The 18,087-nt window shown below is 42.6% G+C and overlaps 1 protein-coding gene across 1 annotated transcript; it reads right to left on the reverse strand.

Moving 5' to 3' along the window:
* Positions 1-8,744: 8,744 nt before the first annotated feature.
* LOC128751071 (beta-galactoside-binding lectin-like) lies at positions 8,745-9,929 on the reverse strand. Its single transcript, XM_053851852.1, has 4 exons — positions 9,837-9,929; positions 9,323-9,405; positions 9,098-9,257; positions 8,745-8,995 (listed from the first exon to the last, which is right to left on the reverse strand). The coding sequence occupies exons 1-4, from the start codon at positions 9,840-9,842 to the stop codon at positions 8,846-8,848; spliced, it is 399 nt and encodes a 132-aa protein (XP_053707827.1). The 5' UTR covers positions 9,843-9,929; the 3' UTR covers positions 8,745-8,845.
* Between the last annotated feature and the right edge of the window lie 8,158 nt (positions 9,930-18,087).

Genomic DNA, 18,087 nt, shown 5'->3' on the forward strand with positions numbered 1-18,087 from the left:
AATCTGGCAGTCACAAAACATGGAACACCAATGTATTTCAGATGCCAGCTGCTGAATTTCCAGATCAGTAACATAAAATATTTCGATGAGGAATGAGCTGATGTGATTTTTTTTCAAATTGCATGTTAGTTGTATTTCCAGGTCTAAACAAAAGTAGTGCACCTGGTGAAGATGTCACTATACATGTTTGGATTTTGCTTTTGAAGAATGGTCCGCAATTCCTGTGTGGACATGAATACATTTGACCTGACATCAGGAGAACCTTCTGGACTTCACAATAGCTCGCGTCGGTCACTGAGCCCCAACTCATTCAGATCAATGACAGACCGTGTTTTCAATCTAGTCCCAGCTCCAGAACCAAACCTTGTGCATCTGTGTCATGACTTGAACCAATTAAAAAGCATTTCAACATGTTTCAAAACGATCAGTCTTCTGTGAGAAAACTGCATATGTTGCTCATCCGCTCTCCTCATACCCCAGTGGAGGTCATGGTGCCAGGGTTTTGGAAAATAATGTGGTCAGCTTCTACCCGGTTGATCAGGTTTGTCTCAAAGATGAACCCATCCTCGTCTAAGTGAACACAGTTGCCACTGCACACATGGGCACAGTGCGGTCCGGAGCCCCCCCTATAACTTTGAAACTTAAAAACTGACCGTGGAGAAATGGGTATTCGTTACTTCTTAAAATTCTCTGTTTCAGGGTGTAATTTTGTTGATTTACCTTCATGTCAATTACATCAGTGTCGACACAATCTAACTCGAGACTGACACCAGAACATACAGAGACCAACTCTAAGACAAAGTCTCTGGGGGTCAGAGACCAAGTTGAGTGCCTTTGGAAATTGAACTGGAGCTACAGTGAAGCTGGCACTTCTTCAGGTGCACCAGTGAGAGCATCTTCTGTCTCCTCGTGCCACTTCCACCACTTATTTTATATACAAAAAGAACACAATTGTTGACGTTATTTCAGGTCAGTTCATAAAAAAAAAAAATCTACGAGGTTATTACTCAAAGACTCAAAACAATCATTGCAAAAGAAATAGAAATACAGGACTTACGGCCATGATGATGATGGTGATGAAGATGTGGAGAGATGCTGCGGAGCAGTGCCTCAGCTTTAATCTGAGCTCAATTTATAGAGCCAAGGACGGTCCTGCGCTCAGAGTGACATCACCACACCCTATAGAGTCGTGACTTTATCTTCTGCAAACAGGATTAATGTTTAACAAGTAGCTGTGGAATGAGTGGTTACGTTTCTCGTTGATTCCAGACAAAATCATTCTTGTGGTTGTAGCATAAAATATACTCTTATTCTCTGTTATTTTTGCAACTACTCCGTCGAACAACTGTATATAGCGTTAGTCTTAATGATGTCATTACTTTTAACTGTTTATTGTTCTGATAATTACTGCTCCTCACTGCTCCTCACCGCTCCTGCTCCTCACTGCTCCTGCTCCTCACTGCTCCTCACTGCTCCTCACTGCTCCTGCACCTCACTGCTCCTGCTCCTCACTGCTCCTGCTCCTCACTGCTCCTGCTCCTCACTGCTCCTGCTCCTCACTGCTCCCGCTCCTCACTGCTCCTGCTCCTCACTGCTCCTGTTCCCGCTCCTCACTGCTCCTCACTGCTCCTGCTCCTCACTGCTCCTGTTCCCGCTCCTCACTGCTCCTCACTGCTCCTGCTCCTCACTGCTCCTGTTCCTGCTCCTCACTGCTCCTGCGCCTCACTGCTATACTGATACCCTGATACTGATACACTGATACACTGATATACTGATACTGCTATACTGATACTACTACTAATACTTATACTGATACTTCCATACTGCTATACTGATACTGCTGCCGCTACCTCTGTTGCCCCTGGTACTGATACTGATACACTGATGCTGACTGCTAGTACTTTTACGACAACCTTATCTCTTTCCGCCACTGCTTTCATTTGCAAACATATCTACAGCACCAGCACTTAGTACTAGTAGGACTCCTTCCACCTGTTGCAGGAGTACCCAGTACTGCGACTGTGTCAGCTACTGCCCATCTCAGAGGGCTCCAGCATGCACTTTGATGAAGTGTATTTACTTTGTGCGTTTGGGTTTAAAAATAGAGAAGATGTCATTGCGACGTGGAGTCCCAGTCACGTCCTGGTTGTCTGGAGCTCCACGCTGCACCTCTGACTCAGTTTTAATTTCGCCATGACGCTTCCCCCCCCGGAGGACGTGGCTGATAACTGCAGCGCTGTTGTTGGCTGTGCCTGAAATAGACTTTCTGTCGACTACTGAAGGCTGTAGTGTCTCACCAGACGATGGTTAGGGGATAGTGCCGACTCAGCATGGCGCCGCTTCCCCCGCGGATTAATAAAAGATGGCTGCACTAGCTCAACTTTCTGCTGCGAGGAGAGGGAAGTTGTCCGGCGGCGACTTGAACTCTGTTTGATCTGGGCCTGAGCGTTATCGCCGGCACCCTGGTGGTCCGTGGTATGATAATTCTGTCTGAATTTTAGCCACCGGCTCAGCGAGATGCTGTGTTATGTAAGAACCCAAAAGCAAGGTCGCGCTCACTCCCACGCTGCAGCTCCAGTGCTGTTGCTCAGTGATGGAGGTGATGTGGAGAAATTAAAACCTGCACTTATCAATCGGATTCCACAGTCTGTTTCCTTGACGATCAGCTGCCAGTGCATTTGGCGTGGACCCACGAGAGCGAGGAGATGAGACTCGTACCAGTCACACCTGCCTTTGACATTGGTTTGGTCTCCCCTCGTGGTCTGCTTACATATTGAAAGGATTTTTCAGAAAAGACTTCACTGAGCACGTGAGCTGGTGTGTTGAAGACGGTGTTGGGCGTGAGGCGGGCTGCTGGCTCGCTGGGTGTCGAGGGAAACGCTGTCGGTTTGCTCCACCGCCATGTGGTTTCCAAGCCCTGACCTCGACGCCCCTGGAGCACCTGCATCCTTTGGCAGGAGCTGCTCCGGTTCTGAATGACTCGCGAGGCCGTTAAGGAAATGCCACGGCCATCTGCAGCGCTCCGAGTGTGAAATGAAGATGGAGTGCGTGTCGCGTGGCTCCTCAAAGGCAGCAGATGATGTCAATTTTGCAGGTCACGCTCCCGCGGGTCGTCGCATCTTTCACCATCGACATTGGTGTGACATATATATATATATATATATATATATATATATATATATATATATATATATATTAGGGCTGTCAATCGATTAAAAAAAATTAACTAATTAATCTCATTTTCTTAATTATTTAATTGCAATTAATCACGATTAAAGGTTGAAAGTCTGTGTATTCCAGGCAAACGCAAAACTATTAAGATATGTAGCTTGAAAGAGATTTGTAAACCAGTCAAGTAATTGTTAATTTTTTTTATTTTTTATTAGGGCAAATACAAATCACAAGAGCTGCTTGCTTACAAACCAATGCCGTGGCCAAAACAACATCAAAATAAAATTGAATTAAAACAATAAAAATAAATAAATAAAACTAAAGAAAACCAAGAGCAGATGAATCTGCTTCTTCTACGAAATGATGCAGCTTACCCATCACAACACAGCCACTGGTATCTCAAACAATGAACAACTATATTGCCACAAAAAGACCATAAAGTGACCTAAGAGTATATATATCAAGTGCTCAAAATGAACGTAAACATTCACATTGTTATTGGTATAGTGCAAAAACACTTTAACTTTAACACTTTAAACTAGGAAAATCTCTTTGGCTTTCTTCACTGAATTAGACTTAACTTTGCTTTTCTTGCAGCCAGTTACTGAGACACACAAGCTTATTAACATTTTCTGGAGTCAATGCTGCTCTTTTCTTTTGGACAATGTGGCCTGAAAGTGAAAACAGACGTTCACAGGGCACTGTGGTAGCAGGGGTTGACAGGTATTTCTGAGCTATACCTGCAGGCCTGTTGTGTGTGTGTTGCCTTTCTGACCACCACTTTAATGGACAGTCAGCCAAATTGTATTTTTGGCTCTGCCCTGTAGCGAGCCAAAGCTTCGTTTTCAGACTCCTCTGACTCCTCATCTGATTCTGTATCAGAGGAGGCCATCAAGAAGGGGAATGTCTTCTGCTTCTTCTTCTTTGGCCCCTCTACCGCTCTTCTCTAAGATGAAGAACGCTTCCCACTTTCGTTCTCTAGCATCAGCTTGTGAAGTAACTCCCATACCTCACCTCGTTCCTCTTTGGGAAGGAAGTAGTTCAGTGACATATCTGCAATAGAAGGTACAGTTTTAGGGTCTTTTTTCAAGCAATCAATAAATAGTTGTATTTCATTATTTCTGTGAGGACCTCTCATTGACATAATCCCCAGCCTCTAACCCTCAACAATCCAAAACATATGGCCAACCTTCACCAGGATTCTGACCCAAACTTGCACCTAATTATAATAAACTTCTTTTACTGATGTTTAACCCTCTAAACCTTGTGAGGACATTTGGTCTGTCCTGAAGGTGGCCTGCCAAGAGTTGGTACTCACAAGTACTGTAAAACATGCCCAAACACACACACACGCAGACACAAACACACACTGCACACACTGAACCACATAAGAGAGAGGACAAAAGATGTACTTGCCTGCATGGCTCAAGTAAGTGCTCCAGCTTCTCCAGTTTAGAAATCTCTTGTGCTGTCAACATCACAATGTTGGTCTTGTGCTGAGCCAGGGCTCAGTTGTCATTGATGAACGATGTCCAGTGGTCATCGGTGAGGGCGACGTATGCAGCTTTGTCAAGCATGCTCATTACGAGTGTCAAAGAGTTTATGAATGTGAGTCATAACTGTGCTCCTTGACGGTAGTTCAAATGAACTGTCCCCCGATGCCAATCGTAAGACATGCTTAAGTCCAGCATCCTCCACAATGTTAACTGGCCGACAATCGCCGGCAACCCAAACCGCAGGTTTGGAGATTGACCGACTGTACTCGGGGAGCGTTGGCTGGCGGCTGGCAGAAGATGCGGTGCTTTCCGTTGGGTGTTTCGCTTTCAAATGATATCTTAGCGTGGACGTACTACGATGGTAGCGGAATTCAGACTCACAAATTGAGCACACAACTTTAGAGCGGTCTGTTGTTCCGTCACTCAGCGTTTTGAAAAAAAACTTTCCATCCAACAATCCTCTTCCAACGTTCTCCATTGCATCCAATCTGGTGTTAGAGCCAGTCGATTACACGCAAAACCAAGACCCGGATGTCCAAAACTTCCCAGCTTCGGTGTCAGGTGTCGCGCATGCGCAGTGACATAAATTATGTTATCGCCGTTAAATTATTTTAATTAGTTAATCACAGTCACATTAATCTCGTAGATTAACGCGTTAACGTCGACAGCCCTAATATATATATATATATATATATATATATATATATATATATATATATTATACTTATGAATGAATTTATAAATCATTTATTACACTCATTTTTGTGACACAAAACTTGCCTTAATCCTGGCGTTGGACGCCTCACTGCTGATAAGCAACGGGAGAAGGCCTCCAGCAGCCCCACGTCTTTTCTTAGCTTGGTGAGTACAGAGGTGATGGACCGGGAAGTGGAATGAAAAAAAAAATGGATTCTCTTCTCAAGAAATTCATATCATACATGTGTGTCACTGGATCATGAAAACAAGACGTGTTACTGATGCAGGGCTTCAATTCTCAGGAAAGATGACAAAGAAAGGCCATATATTTGATGATGCTTTCCTGAGCTCAGCAGCCACGTGCAACACAGTTTTGATAAAACACTCAAATACTGGTAAAAATATGACTGAGGAACTGAAAAAAAGTATATAGATATATATATATATTCCCTCTAATATATATCAAATAATCAAGACACTTTTTTTCTTCAGAAATCTTTATTTAGAATTTAGAATACATTATTAATTCCATGGCTGCTGTCGTAAAAATGTTCTTCACATCATTGTTTGATATTTTCGCTGATTTTGAACAGTCATGACTCACAGGGTATGCGAGGGTTACCCATGACACATACAAAATGTTCAACCAATGTGTTTAACACTGCGGCACAGCAGTAAGTCTGAGGTCTTGAAACGTGTGCAAATTAGTTATCTGCTGAAAATACTTCACTATCAAAGTCTAGCCTCTGTAGCTGAACAATGTTCCAAAATAAAAGGCATATTCCACAACATTACATGACCTAGCGACCCGTGTGATAACTGACATGCTTTACTGCAGCAGTGAGTCCTTGCTGAAGACACGGCGCCATGAGACGCCATGGAGTGACTGCTCTCATTCACCACAGCGGTCGACGACCGTGCTGAAGAATTTACTTTTTAACTTTTACTTTTATTGACCGTCATCAAAATGTGCTGCCGAGGTTGTAAAAGCATGATAAAATATATGGTCTGTCTTTGTAATCTTTCTTGAGAAGCAAAGAGTAACATACCTGTTTGATGTCTGAATTTCTTGAGAAGAGAATCAATCAGGTCATATCAGCCCTCCCAGTCGATCTTATCACCCCTAGATAAGAAAAGACAACAGCCTTTCTCTACTCGCTCTAAACATCTCCCCCGCGAAGTGTCTGCTGCGCTTCTTCAGCACATCATTTTGTGTCATTAAATTGAGTGCTGGAAATCATTTTCAGCTAAGTCATCATTTTCCTGACTGGCTTCATCTCATGATATATTTTCCCTTTAAGTGTATATCCTTTTGTGAGTCGACGTGAAAGATAAATGTATCGCCATGCTTTCAACATGTACAAAAAATGAACGCAGAGAAGTAGCTAAAATTCAATGTACATTTTTACTTATACGTGAATGTATTTTTATTTTTATTTGTTCATGGTTTACATTCCATAATAGATGTGGTAATCTAGGCTGTGTAAAAACTGAACACAACTGCTTGATCAATACGTCTTCTTGAAAGCGTTCGTGAAGGTGGATTTGTCATTTAAAAATCTCCATTCTTATTTCTGAAACATTGTAATAAAATTGTATAAAGTCACAGATTGAGTAGGAATATTATGAAAAGTGCATCCCTCATTTATTTTGTTGCATATTCTTTTAAAAACCAAATGTTTGTAGGTCCGTCTTACAATCATGAAAATGAGTTCAGGAAAACATCATCCAATCTGTGGTCACTCTTTGAAGTGAAGCCCTGCCTCAGTATCACCTCATGAGCAAGTGAAATACCTGTTTGATTTGTGCTGCAATGCATCCACCTGTCACGAGACGAAGGGACGAGGGAGCTAAAGCCACGTACGAGGACGTGGTGTAGGACCCAAGTGCAAGTGGTTATAGGCACAGGAGGCAGGAGGGAATTATAAATAATATTTAATAATTAAACTAAAATAGAACAGAAAGCGTCACCGAACCGGGAAGAAACAGAGCAAACGCAGAGTGTAAAAACAGTAACGAAACTAACAGAAGTGCACAAGCATTAGTAAAAAGTCAAAACAGAAAGCGTCACCAAACCAGGAGTTAAATGAACTTAAATCACAAATGAAACCGAGAATAAAATACAAAAGAAAACCAAGAAACACACGGCAAACAGCAAGAAACCAAAAACACTAACTCAGGAGTTAAACGAGCTAGCTGCACACAAAACAAAAAGCTGAACAGAGATGGAGCGATACGAGAACCAGGAGTGACCACAAGAGCTAGCAAACAGAACAAAAGAAGCCGAACACAGGTAGAGACACGAGAACCGGGAGTTACCACAGGGAGGAGTTACCACGGGGGAACGAGAGGAGTCCAGAAGCACAGGAACCAGAGGAAACATCACAGGGAACGCGGAAACACACAGGGACTAGGAGAACTGGCAGGAAAGAAAGACAACGATCTGGCACACGTTGCTGGAGCCCAGCTGTTCTTGAAGACAGTAATCAGGGGGTAATCGGCTCCAGCCGTGTGCCAAAGGAACAGAGGGAGAGAAGCAAAACCAGGACTCGGAGCCTGGAAGCGGAGCCATGACACCACCAAAAGGAAAATCAATACGTTTTATTCCCCACTGACTTCCCGGTCCATCACCTGGCTAGTAACGTGGATCAGAGAAGACGTGGGTCTGCCCAGATGTGACTTCTTTTTTTTCTTTCAGGGAAATTTCACTTTAATATTGTGCAAGAATGATCATGGATAGTGATTCTAATTGTTATTTCTTGTATATTTTGAAAAACAACAAGCTCTTTTCATCTTTAATGGTTGTGTTGTGCAGTTACATTTTCATTGCATGCGACCCACGTCAGAGGTTTGAAACCGTTTTCCAATCTGATTTCTCCCCAACAATCTGAACCACAGTTCCAGTGTGAATGTGACTGCCCCCAGGTGGTGAACGATTGAAATTGCCCTCTCTCTGTCTCCTGTCTTTTTCCTTCTCTATTGTCCAGAGTGGCTTTCCAGGGGCTTCAGTTTTACCTAATTGTGTCACACCTATGTATTGCTGGCCGGTGTTTCTGTCGGAGGAGAAAACTATTTTTGTGGTTTAATTTGCCATGCTTGCAATGCTTTTAATGTGCAGTGACTCTGGGGATCTCTTCTCTAGAGAGGGGAGGTGAAATTCTTGCAGTTGTTTGTTTAAAAAACTGAACCAATACATTCATTTTCTTCTCCTTTTTTCGGATGCTGTGAGATACAAAAAACAAACTGCTGCTACTCTGAAGACAAATTGGTATGTTGAAGTGGACAAGCATCTTCTATGTTCATGTAATTTAATGCAGAGTGATATACAATTGAAAATCAAACCCTCAGCTCAGAATAAGTCAAACAGAACCATTAGTCTTTTCGTAAGGAGCTTTAATGCATTCCGTCACATGACATTTGTAGTTCTGTGTTGAATGTAAAAGCTCAGGTCAGCTGTGAAGTCACAGTGGCTGTGGTCAGGTTCATTGCTTCACCATCAGGCTCTCAATGCGAATTTTTCCGTCAGAAAAGAACTCAGTGTACTCGGTTCCCCCCAGGCGATTGGGGAAATGGACAGTTCGGTCATCTGGCAGGGTGATCACAAACTCTCCAAAAGTGAAAGTGATAGTGATCTACAAGAGAATGACCAGAATGAATGTTCACATCACTGTAGAAAAACATCATCCTGCATTTTCTTCAACAGAATGAGCGACTCTCTAAAGCAGTTTACTCACAGAAAAGGTCACCCCCTGCTTGAAAGGAAACCCTTTTCCAAAGACCTCCTGGCCCCACACCCCACCCTCATAAGAGTTATACACCACGGTGTTGGTGCTGAATTGGAGGTTAATGTGGAGAGCAATGTCTTTATCATTGGGCCCGAAGTTCATTGAAATCCTGAAACAGAAATCTGTGTCAGAGCTCCATCTGGTCAAGACTCAACTGTTTAACTGAGCACTAACTTATCGGCAGCATCAGCGTCAGGAATTCCCGTCACAGTGATGGTCTGTCCGACCTTGAAGGGCATGTTGTTGGTCCTCAGTTCCTGTGTGGACATGAATACATTTGAGCTGACATCAGGAGAACCTCCTTGGCTTCACAATAGCAGTCACTGAGCCCCAATTCATGAGTCATTCAGACAGACCGTGTTATCAATCTAGTGCCAGCTCCAGAACCAAACCTTCTGCGTCATGGGTCACGATGTGACAATCTAACTCGAGACTGACACCAGAGCAGAACAGAGACCAACTCTAAGACTAAGTCTCTGGTGGTCAGAGACCAAGTTGAGTGCCTTTGGAAATGAGAGCATCTTCTGTCTCCTCGTGACACTTCTGCGACTTCTTTTAGGAACAAAAACAACACAAGTGTTGAAGGTATTTCAGGTCTGTTCATAGCAGTGTTACTGGAATAAATCAATGAGGTTATTACTGGGCTCTAAACAGATCATTGCACCACAAATAGAAACACAGGACTTACAGGCATGATGATGATGACGATAGTGATGAAGATGTGGAGAGATGTTGCAGAGCAGTGTGGAAGATCTTCCAGTGCCCCAGCTTTAATCCAAGCTCAATTTATAGAGCCAGGGAGGGACCTGCACTCTGAGTGACATCACCTCATCCTATCGAGTCACTTCCCTCATCATCTTCCGCAACAATGTTGAACAAGTTGCTGTGGAAACAAGTGAAGAGTCATGACTGGTTAATTGGTTGTTGTTTCCAGCCTTCCAGACGTGATTGATGCTTAAAACATACTTTTATTCTTCTGTGTTTATATAACTACTTGGCTGATCTATATATTTTTTACCTCCTGAGTTTTGGTTTTGATACTGTTTGTTGTTTTAATGTATTTCTTGTATACAACACGTCGTTCATCTACAGCTAACACCTCCATTGGAAGACTGAAGTTCAGGAGAGAAAGTTCGAACTGGAAACTGTCCAAAGTTTTGATTGGTCATCTCTGTTTAGGTATTTGTGTCATTTTTGCCTTTTTTTTATATGTACACCGTAAACGTCACTGTCAAAAACCTTTTGTGTCACTTTACTTGCAAGGAGAAAGGTTTCATTTATCTCTGGCGTTTGACTTCAGGTTTCCTGGATATGCTGTCTTTGACTGGCACGATGGTCAGACTTAGGTGTTTCTTTAGCAACACTGCATCTGCAGGTCCTGTCGAGCATAACAATCCCGCTTGTTTTAAAGTCGCCTCTTCTGTTGCCTCTTTTCTGTCAAACAAAATGCATTCAAGGCACTTTCATTTTGCCATTTCAGGAGTGCAGTTATTACCCAATCAGTAGAATGCTACTGTAGGTGGCGCTGTGCTGCACTCCGTCAGGTCCAGGTCCTTCCACTGAATTCTCTGTTTTTCCTTGTGAAACATGCATGAAGTGAGTCATGTCGAACTGCTGCAATTGTCAGCGATTTCGACACTTGGTGTTTGTCAAGGACCAATAGATTCTGCGACTTTCTATGTGGGCGAAGTGACCTCAGTTTAGTTCCACAGTAGTTCATGCATGAGTTCCGTTTGGAGAATTTCATAATAAATCACTTGGTGTAGATGTTATTCACATTTTGCAGTTATTCCAACATGGGCTGCAGCTCCCTGATGTATGACACCCGACACCAAGGCGATGCACCTGGGCCTTCCAGTGTGGCTGACTGTGGTTTCAATCGCACCTATGACGTCAGAAACAGTTGAGATTTTGATGGTATGACCTGCTCCATCTCCGCTGAGAGAGAAACACAAAGAGACACAAACTTTAAGATCATGCGTTGTTAGACAGAGGATTTTACATGAACGATCCATGCATCCGAGTTGGATAGCGCACTCTACCATATGGGCCTGTGTCTGCAAGAAAGCTTTCTGTTGCTTGCACTGTGTCACTCTTACCTTTCAGAAAATACAAGAACACTTGAATGATATTACATATCTGAATCTGTTTCTTGACTCTGGATCTATTGGCAGGTCTTTGTGAACTAACTCTATTCAGCTCTCACATCAAGGCACCAGTTTCTGGTTTGTCTCTCTGAATCCAGATTTCACGTTGGCGGAGATGCATGTTGATTTTTCGCCTCTGAGTTCGTCTGCAGTTTGAGTCACGGTGAGACGCATTCCTGCACCAACTGCACCACTGAACCATCCGGGCTTTATAGCCCATTAATCTGCCTCTACCTGCCTCAGATATTTCACTTTGCTGCACACGAGCCTTCATTACGTCGTCCTTGGCAGCGCTGGGCTTCATCTTCTCTGTATCTTCGTAAGTGCGCAACTTTGTGCATCACTTTGCGTGGCATTCCCTTTCCCAGCATTATGGTCCCTCAATATACGTCCGTCATCTGCGGCTCCTCATATGACGACTGACCAAGTTTTGTCGTTCAAAAACTGTTCATTTTCTCTTTGTCCTCCTCAGCTTCAACGTCCTGAGGCAGATGTTAGCTTGGCCTGCTACAACACAAGGATAATTACTGCTGAATAACCCCTGGGGCCATAACCTGTTGGCAGAGATAACCTTCACAGCCGCCCTGGCTTGAACATTCAGCCCGTTACTCACTGAAGAAGAGATGTTTTGTGAAGGAATAAGCACGCTTTCTCCACTGGCTTCACACTCACTCACCACTTTACTAATTCACGAGCCAGTCATTATTCAGAGCAACATATGAGAGCAACAATATAATTCATATAACAAACGGCATTCAATAATTTTACCACACTAACCTTGACATGATGGCGTGACAGGTCTGGTTCATGTATCATGCAATGTGTTGCAATGCATCCAGCCAATTTCTTGAGAACAGAATCTGCTTTTTCCACTTTAACTTCCCCAGCGTTGCAATGTGTTCATCATGAACTATAGTTCAAAGTTCAGTTCCCAAATGTCAAAATATACCAGTTTGTTTTTTTCAATATGTTGCTGCGTGTTGCTACTATCATTGCACAAGCACAGACAGCAAATATTCTCGGTTTGATTTCATCTTCCTCTCATATTCTGAATCCTCGTCCAACCAGGATTCACATCAGCATTTAGGGAACAGGGTTTCCCCATTGTGGCTGTCCGTTCAGTCCACACTAGTAGCAGCTGCAGCTTCACCTCACCGCATTCTCAACAACAAATTGCCCTCTGTCTGTCTCTCCTGTCAAACCTGTCGTGGTGTTCCATGTCCTCCCATTTTGCCTTCTAATTTCACTCACACCAAAGCTTCCCTGTCTTTTTTTCATTTCAAATGGTTTTGACAGATGCCATATATTACTTAATAATTGTTGTATTCAAAAAAGTTTTCTTTCATTGTAAAATATATAGTTATTTACTGTGCTGTTCAAAACTGTTTAAAGTTTTTCTTCAACATTCAGTTCTCGGCTTTCGACTATTCCAAACCAATCTGGTTATGCAAAGTTAAATGTTAAAATTGACATTCTAAAGCTGCACCGCAAATATCAGTCAACATGATAGTCATAATTATATCTATCCTCATAATCTATTTCAATTAATTTGTTTTTTTTGGGGTGTGATGAGCTTTTGCATTGACAAAATACTCATTGGTTTCACTACTAAAACGCTGCTGTGTTAGCATGGCAGTTCAGACATGAACAAACGGTTTTTGAAATGATGTTTTTATTTTTTCCGATTGCTGTGAATACGAAATCGTTCCACACAGAGAGTCTGCACACACACAGGTCTGTTGAAGTTCACTCACATATTTTATGTTGGTTTGATCGTACACTCATTGATACTCAATTGAAAGATCTATCGTGCTGCTTTAAAAGAGTGAATCTCCAGTTAACACACAGTAAACGTTTTCCCGGTGACCCTTTTGTCCCCCCACTTGTCGCCCTGGTATGAGTTGCACACCACTGTGTTCAACTCATTGTTGTGGTTGAAGCGGGGGTTGATGTGCAGGGCGATGTCTTTCTCATTGGGGCAGATGTTCACCTGAAAGCTGAAACACAAATCACAGTTCTCTTGGCAAGACTGCAGCTAGCTGTGGTGAAAACAAGATAGTATCATTGGTGTAAAAAGTGGATTTTTTTAAAATTCTCCACGTTTTATTGCAGCTCGAGTACAAAATCTGAGCTGGAATCACTCACTTGGTGGAACTGGCGTCTGCTACTCCCTTCACTATCAACGTCTGTCCGAAGATGAAAGGTATGTTGGTGATAGTCAGAGGCTGTGGATGTAAAACAATATTAAATTCAAGTTAATCCCTGATCCAGAACCAAACCTGATCACCATAGATGCAAGGACAGGAAATAAAGGAACACAGATGTTTTTGAGCTTCAGATCCATGGACATGAGGGAGAAGTACGGGACTCACCAGCATGATGAGGAGATGATGAGGAGGTGATGCTGCAGAGGTGAGTTGAAAGTCTTCCAGTGCCTCACCTTTTTCCAGAGCTTCATTTATAGAGCCAGGAGGGTCCTGCACTCAGAGTGACAGCACCAACACCCAATGGTCGCTCCTCTCATCATCTTCTGCGAACAGCACCGATGTTTACCAAGGAGCTGTGGTAACTAGTGAAAGGCAGTGAGTGTGGTTGCATAAAACATACTTTTATTCTTTGCGTTTATGCAATTACCGTAATTTCCGGACTATTGAGCGCACCTGACTACAAGCCGCACCCACTAAATTTAAGAAGAAAAAAAGTTTTGTACTTATATAAGCCGCACCCGACTATAAGCCGCAGGTGTCCATGTTGTAACAAGAGACATTTACACAGATTTATTCTAAACTTTTTGTTAAATAAATGCTTGCTTTTCAAACAGTGCAATAAGCAACAGTAATAGTGCAGTAACACGGCATTCACAGTGCAGTAACACAGCAGTAATGTGGCTCATTAAAAGTCAGTGATCATCATCTTCACCTTTCTCCTGCGCACTGAAACCGCTGAAGTCGTCTTCTTCTGTGTCAGAATTGAACAGTCTCAGAATGAGTTCGTCGCACTAGTTGTCAGACTCTCTTTCGCTGTCGCTCTCAACACCGCTTTCGTCTTGAGGCAAATTTGCGCTTGAGCTCGTGTTGTCCTCTTCACCAAGCAGCAGTCCAGCCTTTCGAAACCCATTGGTAATCGTGGATTTTTTGACGCTACTCCATGCTGTCAGGATCCACTGGCAGACTTCGGCAAAAGTGTCTCTTCGCATGCGGCCAGTTGCTTCTTTGCTGACACAAACTAGTCCGTGCCCTGATAGACAAGGCTTTCTCGCCTCATAAATCTGAGACACCACGATGGTCCACCTTTAAAACCTTCGATCTTCTTTTCAGTGGCTATTGTTTTGGCTTTCATTCTGATCTGCACGGTGGAAACGCCTCGTCCGCTCGATGTAAAAGTACCCAGTCTTCAAGAACGGTTTCAAGTTTGGGCCATGTGCATTTATTGCCTCTGAGAGCTTTTGTCGTCTTTTTGCATTGAGTCAGTTCTTTGCACTGTCGCCTCCAACGTCTCACCATGGATTCGTTTATGCCAAGCTTACGTGCAGCAGCTCTAGTTCCTTCTCCGACAGCTAGATCGATTGCTTTTAACTTAAAAGCTGCGTCGTATGCATGTCTGCGTGGATTCTCCATGAATAGGAGATGTGCATGAAGCCCAAAATAACTGACCTGAAGAATTTAGTGCACGCCAATTCGATACGTTTGATTGGCCCACTGTGACCTGTTTGGTAATTTCATTGGTCCGCTGCGACCAGGCAAAAACTTATTGTTGCACGTATGAAGCACGCCGTAAAAATCTATACACAAGCCGCATCGCCGGATAAGCCGCAGGGCTCAAAGAGTGAGAAAAAAGTCACGACTTATAGTCCGGAAAGTACGGTACTCAGCTGGAGTTTTATCCCCTCAGTTTCACTTGTTTTCAGCTTCATTTTATCATTGTTTCTTTTGTGTTTAGATAGATAGACTTTATTGATCTCACAAAGGAGAAAGTCACCGGAGCTCTTAGGTTGTTAGTGCTAGCATTTATTGCTTGAAATTGTATAGCTGTGTGCAGCAATTCCTCTAGTCCGAGTCCAATTGGAGTGCAAGAAATTATTTATTCATTTAATATGTGATTCAATTACCTTTGCGTGATGATATGCTTTCGCTTAATTATGTGTGAGTGCTGATGTGAATCTACCTTCTCTTCCATCACTTGTTAAAAAGGATAAATGCGGGTAAATTGTTTTTTTTTATTCACATTATATTTAGATTTATTTCATTTTTGTGCTTTAGATCTTTCTTTGCACAATACACCAGTGAACCTCCGTATCCAGCCGCTGAATTAAACTCCTTATTGACCGTCACGTTGCTGCAGACATGACCTGACATGCACATTTTAAATTACCGTGACTCTTATCTATTGTGGACAATTTTATCACTGTCTAAAAGAAGAGGAACTTTGCCAATACTGCCGTATCTCTGGCCTTCACCTCTGCTTCCCCACGTGATTTATTGACTGTTTATTACATTAGAAAATGAGTTGGAAAATGGTTTTATTTTAGTTAGCAGGCTAGTTTGAGTGTTGTTTCACTTTTTTTTTCTGCTAATACAATCGCAGAAATGACTACAGCCACTGAAAATGCTCATTGGCTGTTGAGGTTGCGAGAACGTCCTAAAATTTGCCACTCCTTTGTGTTCTCTCGTGAGAAGTCAAGACCTGTATCAGCAAGACTCTTGTCTCAGCCAGTTAATAGTTCACCGACATGCCCATTTAATTTGATCATCAATGCACTTTTAATCGTGTTTTTCTGGAACACGGAGGGCTCTTCTCTTCTATTATATAAGAGCCATTGAAGAACCGTGCCCTCAGCCTTCATTCCAGTCAAAGCAGTTGAGACTTAACTTGGGTTTGCAAAAATGACTCGTGTGCATCGCTGGTTATAACACAACAGTAGTATTTGTTCGTGTGTTCAGACTAATTCACTCTCCATAGATTGAAACGCCACTGAAAGAGAATAAGAGACTGAAATCTTGGGGCCACAGAGGTCCTAGTCTCCTGGTCTCCCCAACTCTAGACCAGCCTGCCTGAGGAGATCCAACATCCACCACCACGCACCATTCACCGCCACCTGTAAAACACTCCTGTTTTCCTGGTGGGATGCCATCCAATGCTTGTTTCCGTGCATGTTGATGCACATTCTATTCTGCCCACGTGCTTGCACAACATTGCTGAGGACAGATTATGACAGGATTGGCCCCAAATGCTTGTAGTGACTGGAGACAGAGAGACTCGGAGAAGCGACATTACTATTAGCAATATTTATTAACAGTAACACAATGAGAGAAAAGCAGAGGAGGAAGCTCATGAAGGCTCCATGTTGCAATTGTTGATGAGGCGTTTGGTTCCGGCTCAGCGTCAATACCTGTCAAGCAAAACAAAGGCAGAACAGCTACACACACAGCTTATCTGATGACAAAATAAAAGCATGCACTAAACAGAAAATGATGGATGAGTCTACTCCTCATATGTGCTCCTCAGTGCAAAGCTTTATTGGTGATAGTAGGGTCTCAGCCAAAGCTTTGTTGCACTGTTTGATAAGCTTTTGTTCAAAGCCCGTACAGACAGTTGTGTTGAATGTCATTATAGCTTCACCAGTTGTTTACCAGTTGTTTTGTAGTGAAAGTCCTGATCCGTAGAAAGGTTTGAGACACTTTTCCTATTAGCAGTTTGTTCATTAAACCACAGTAAATGACTGCATTTATATTGCACTCTCTCCTAACAAACCTTCGATGTGGCTTCCCTTTTTCTTCCTCAACTTCTTCCTCCTTAACCTTTTTGATCTCGGGGCCCACCTTTCCCAGAACAAATGGGCCAGGGGTCGTAGAAGTGATTCATGACTTTCATTTGAAATCAATAACTATATTTAATCTACTTACATGTAAACAAACCTTGTGAAATGACATGTGATCATCGCAAAGATGTTTATTTGTCACGGAAAAGTCAGCATCTTTGATGCAAACAGTTGAGAAACTTGAAAAAAAGTTATATTTATATCATATTTGTAGCTCTCTTCAAGGACAGATGCGCACCATTTGAGACTGAAATGAAATCATATTAAATATCCACCTAAAAAACTCCTATTTATTGATTATAAACCTATGGATGTAGAAATTATTCTGCGTCACACAATCACACTGTCGCACTGTCAGTGATTTACAAAGCAATGGTGACATCTGCTGGCCCAATTATTCTGACACGCATTAGTGAAATATAGAGGCCATGCCAGTTCAAACCTGAGCAAGTCAAACGTTCTTGAGAATGCAGAAAACTGTGTTGCTGTAATTTGAAATAAAGTTCATTTCTGACTTTAATAACTTGGATTATTTGATGATCCATGGAGGTGTGACCAGAATGTCGAGCAGACCTTCTGAATTCAGGACAATGGTTCTGTCACTGGGTACGATCCGGTATGGAGAATCGTATGTTGGGGATACAAGCAGACGAAATTTGCATCATACTCAGGGGTCTGGACTCTCCCCTCGAGAGGAGAGTTGAAATTCATGCCGGAGTTTACTGAGACAATGAATCAATACATGGATTTTCTTCTTCTTTTTATTCTGATGCTGTGGGATACATGTTGTAGTTGACAGGCATGTTCAGGATTTAATTTTATACAAATGGATCATTTAAAATCAAACAGAACCAGTAGTCTTTTTATAAGGAGCTTTAATGCATTCAGTCACATGACTTTTGTAGGTCAGTGTTGAATGTAAAAGCTCAGGTCAGCTGTGAAGTCACAGTGGCTGTGGTGAGTGTTGAGGAGAA

This window comes from Synchiropus splendidus, chromosome 19, assembly GCF_027744825.2.
Source record: "Synchiropus splendidus isolate RoL2022-P1 chromosome 19, RoL_Sspl_1.0, whole genome shotgun sequence".
NCBI classification, from domain to species: domain Eukaryota; kingdom Metazoa; phylum Chordata; class Actinopteri; order Syngnathiformes; family Callionymidae; genus Synchiropus; species Synchiropus splendidus.

Coding starts and splice junctions, on each gene's coding strand:
- LOC128751071 (XM_053851852.1), bottom strand. Junction 9,258..9,322: donor GACGCTGATGCTGCCGATAA/GTTAGTGCTCAG, acceptor TTTCTGTTTCAG/GATTTCAATGAACTTCGGGC. Junction 8,996..9,097: donor AGCAGGGGGTGACCTTTTCT/GTGAGTAAACTG, acceptor ATTCTCTTGTAG/ATCACTATCACTTTCACTTT.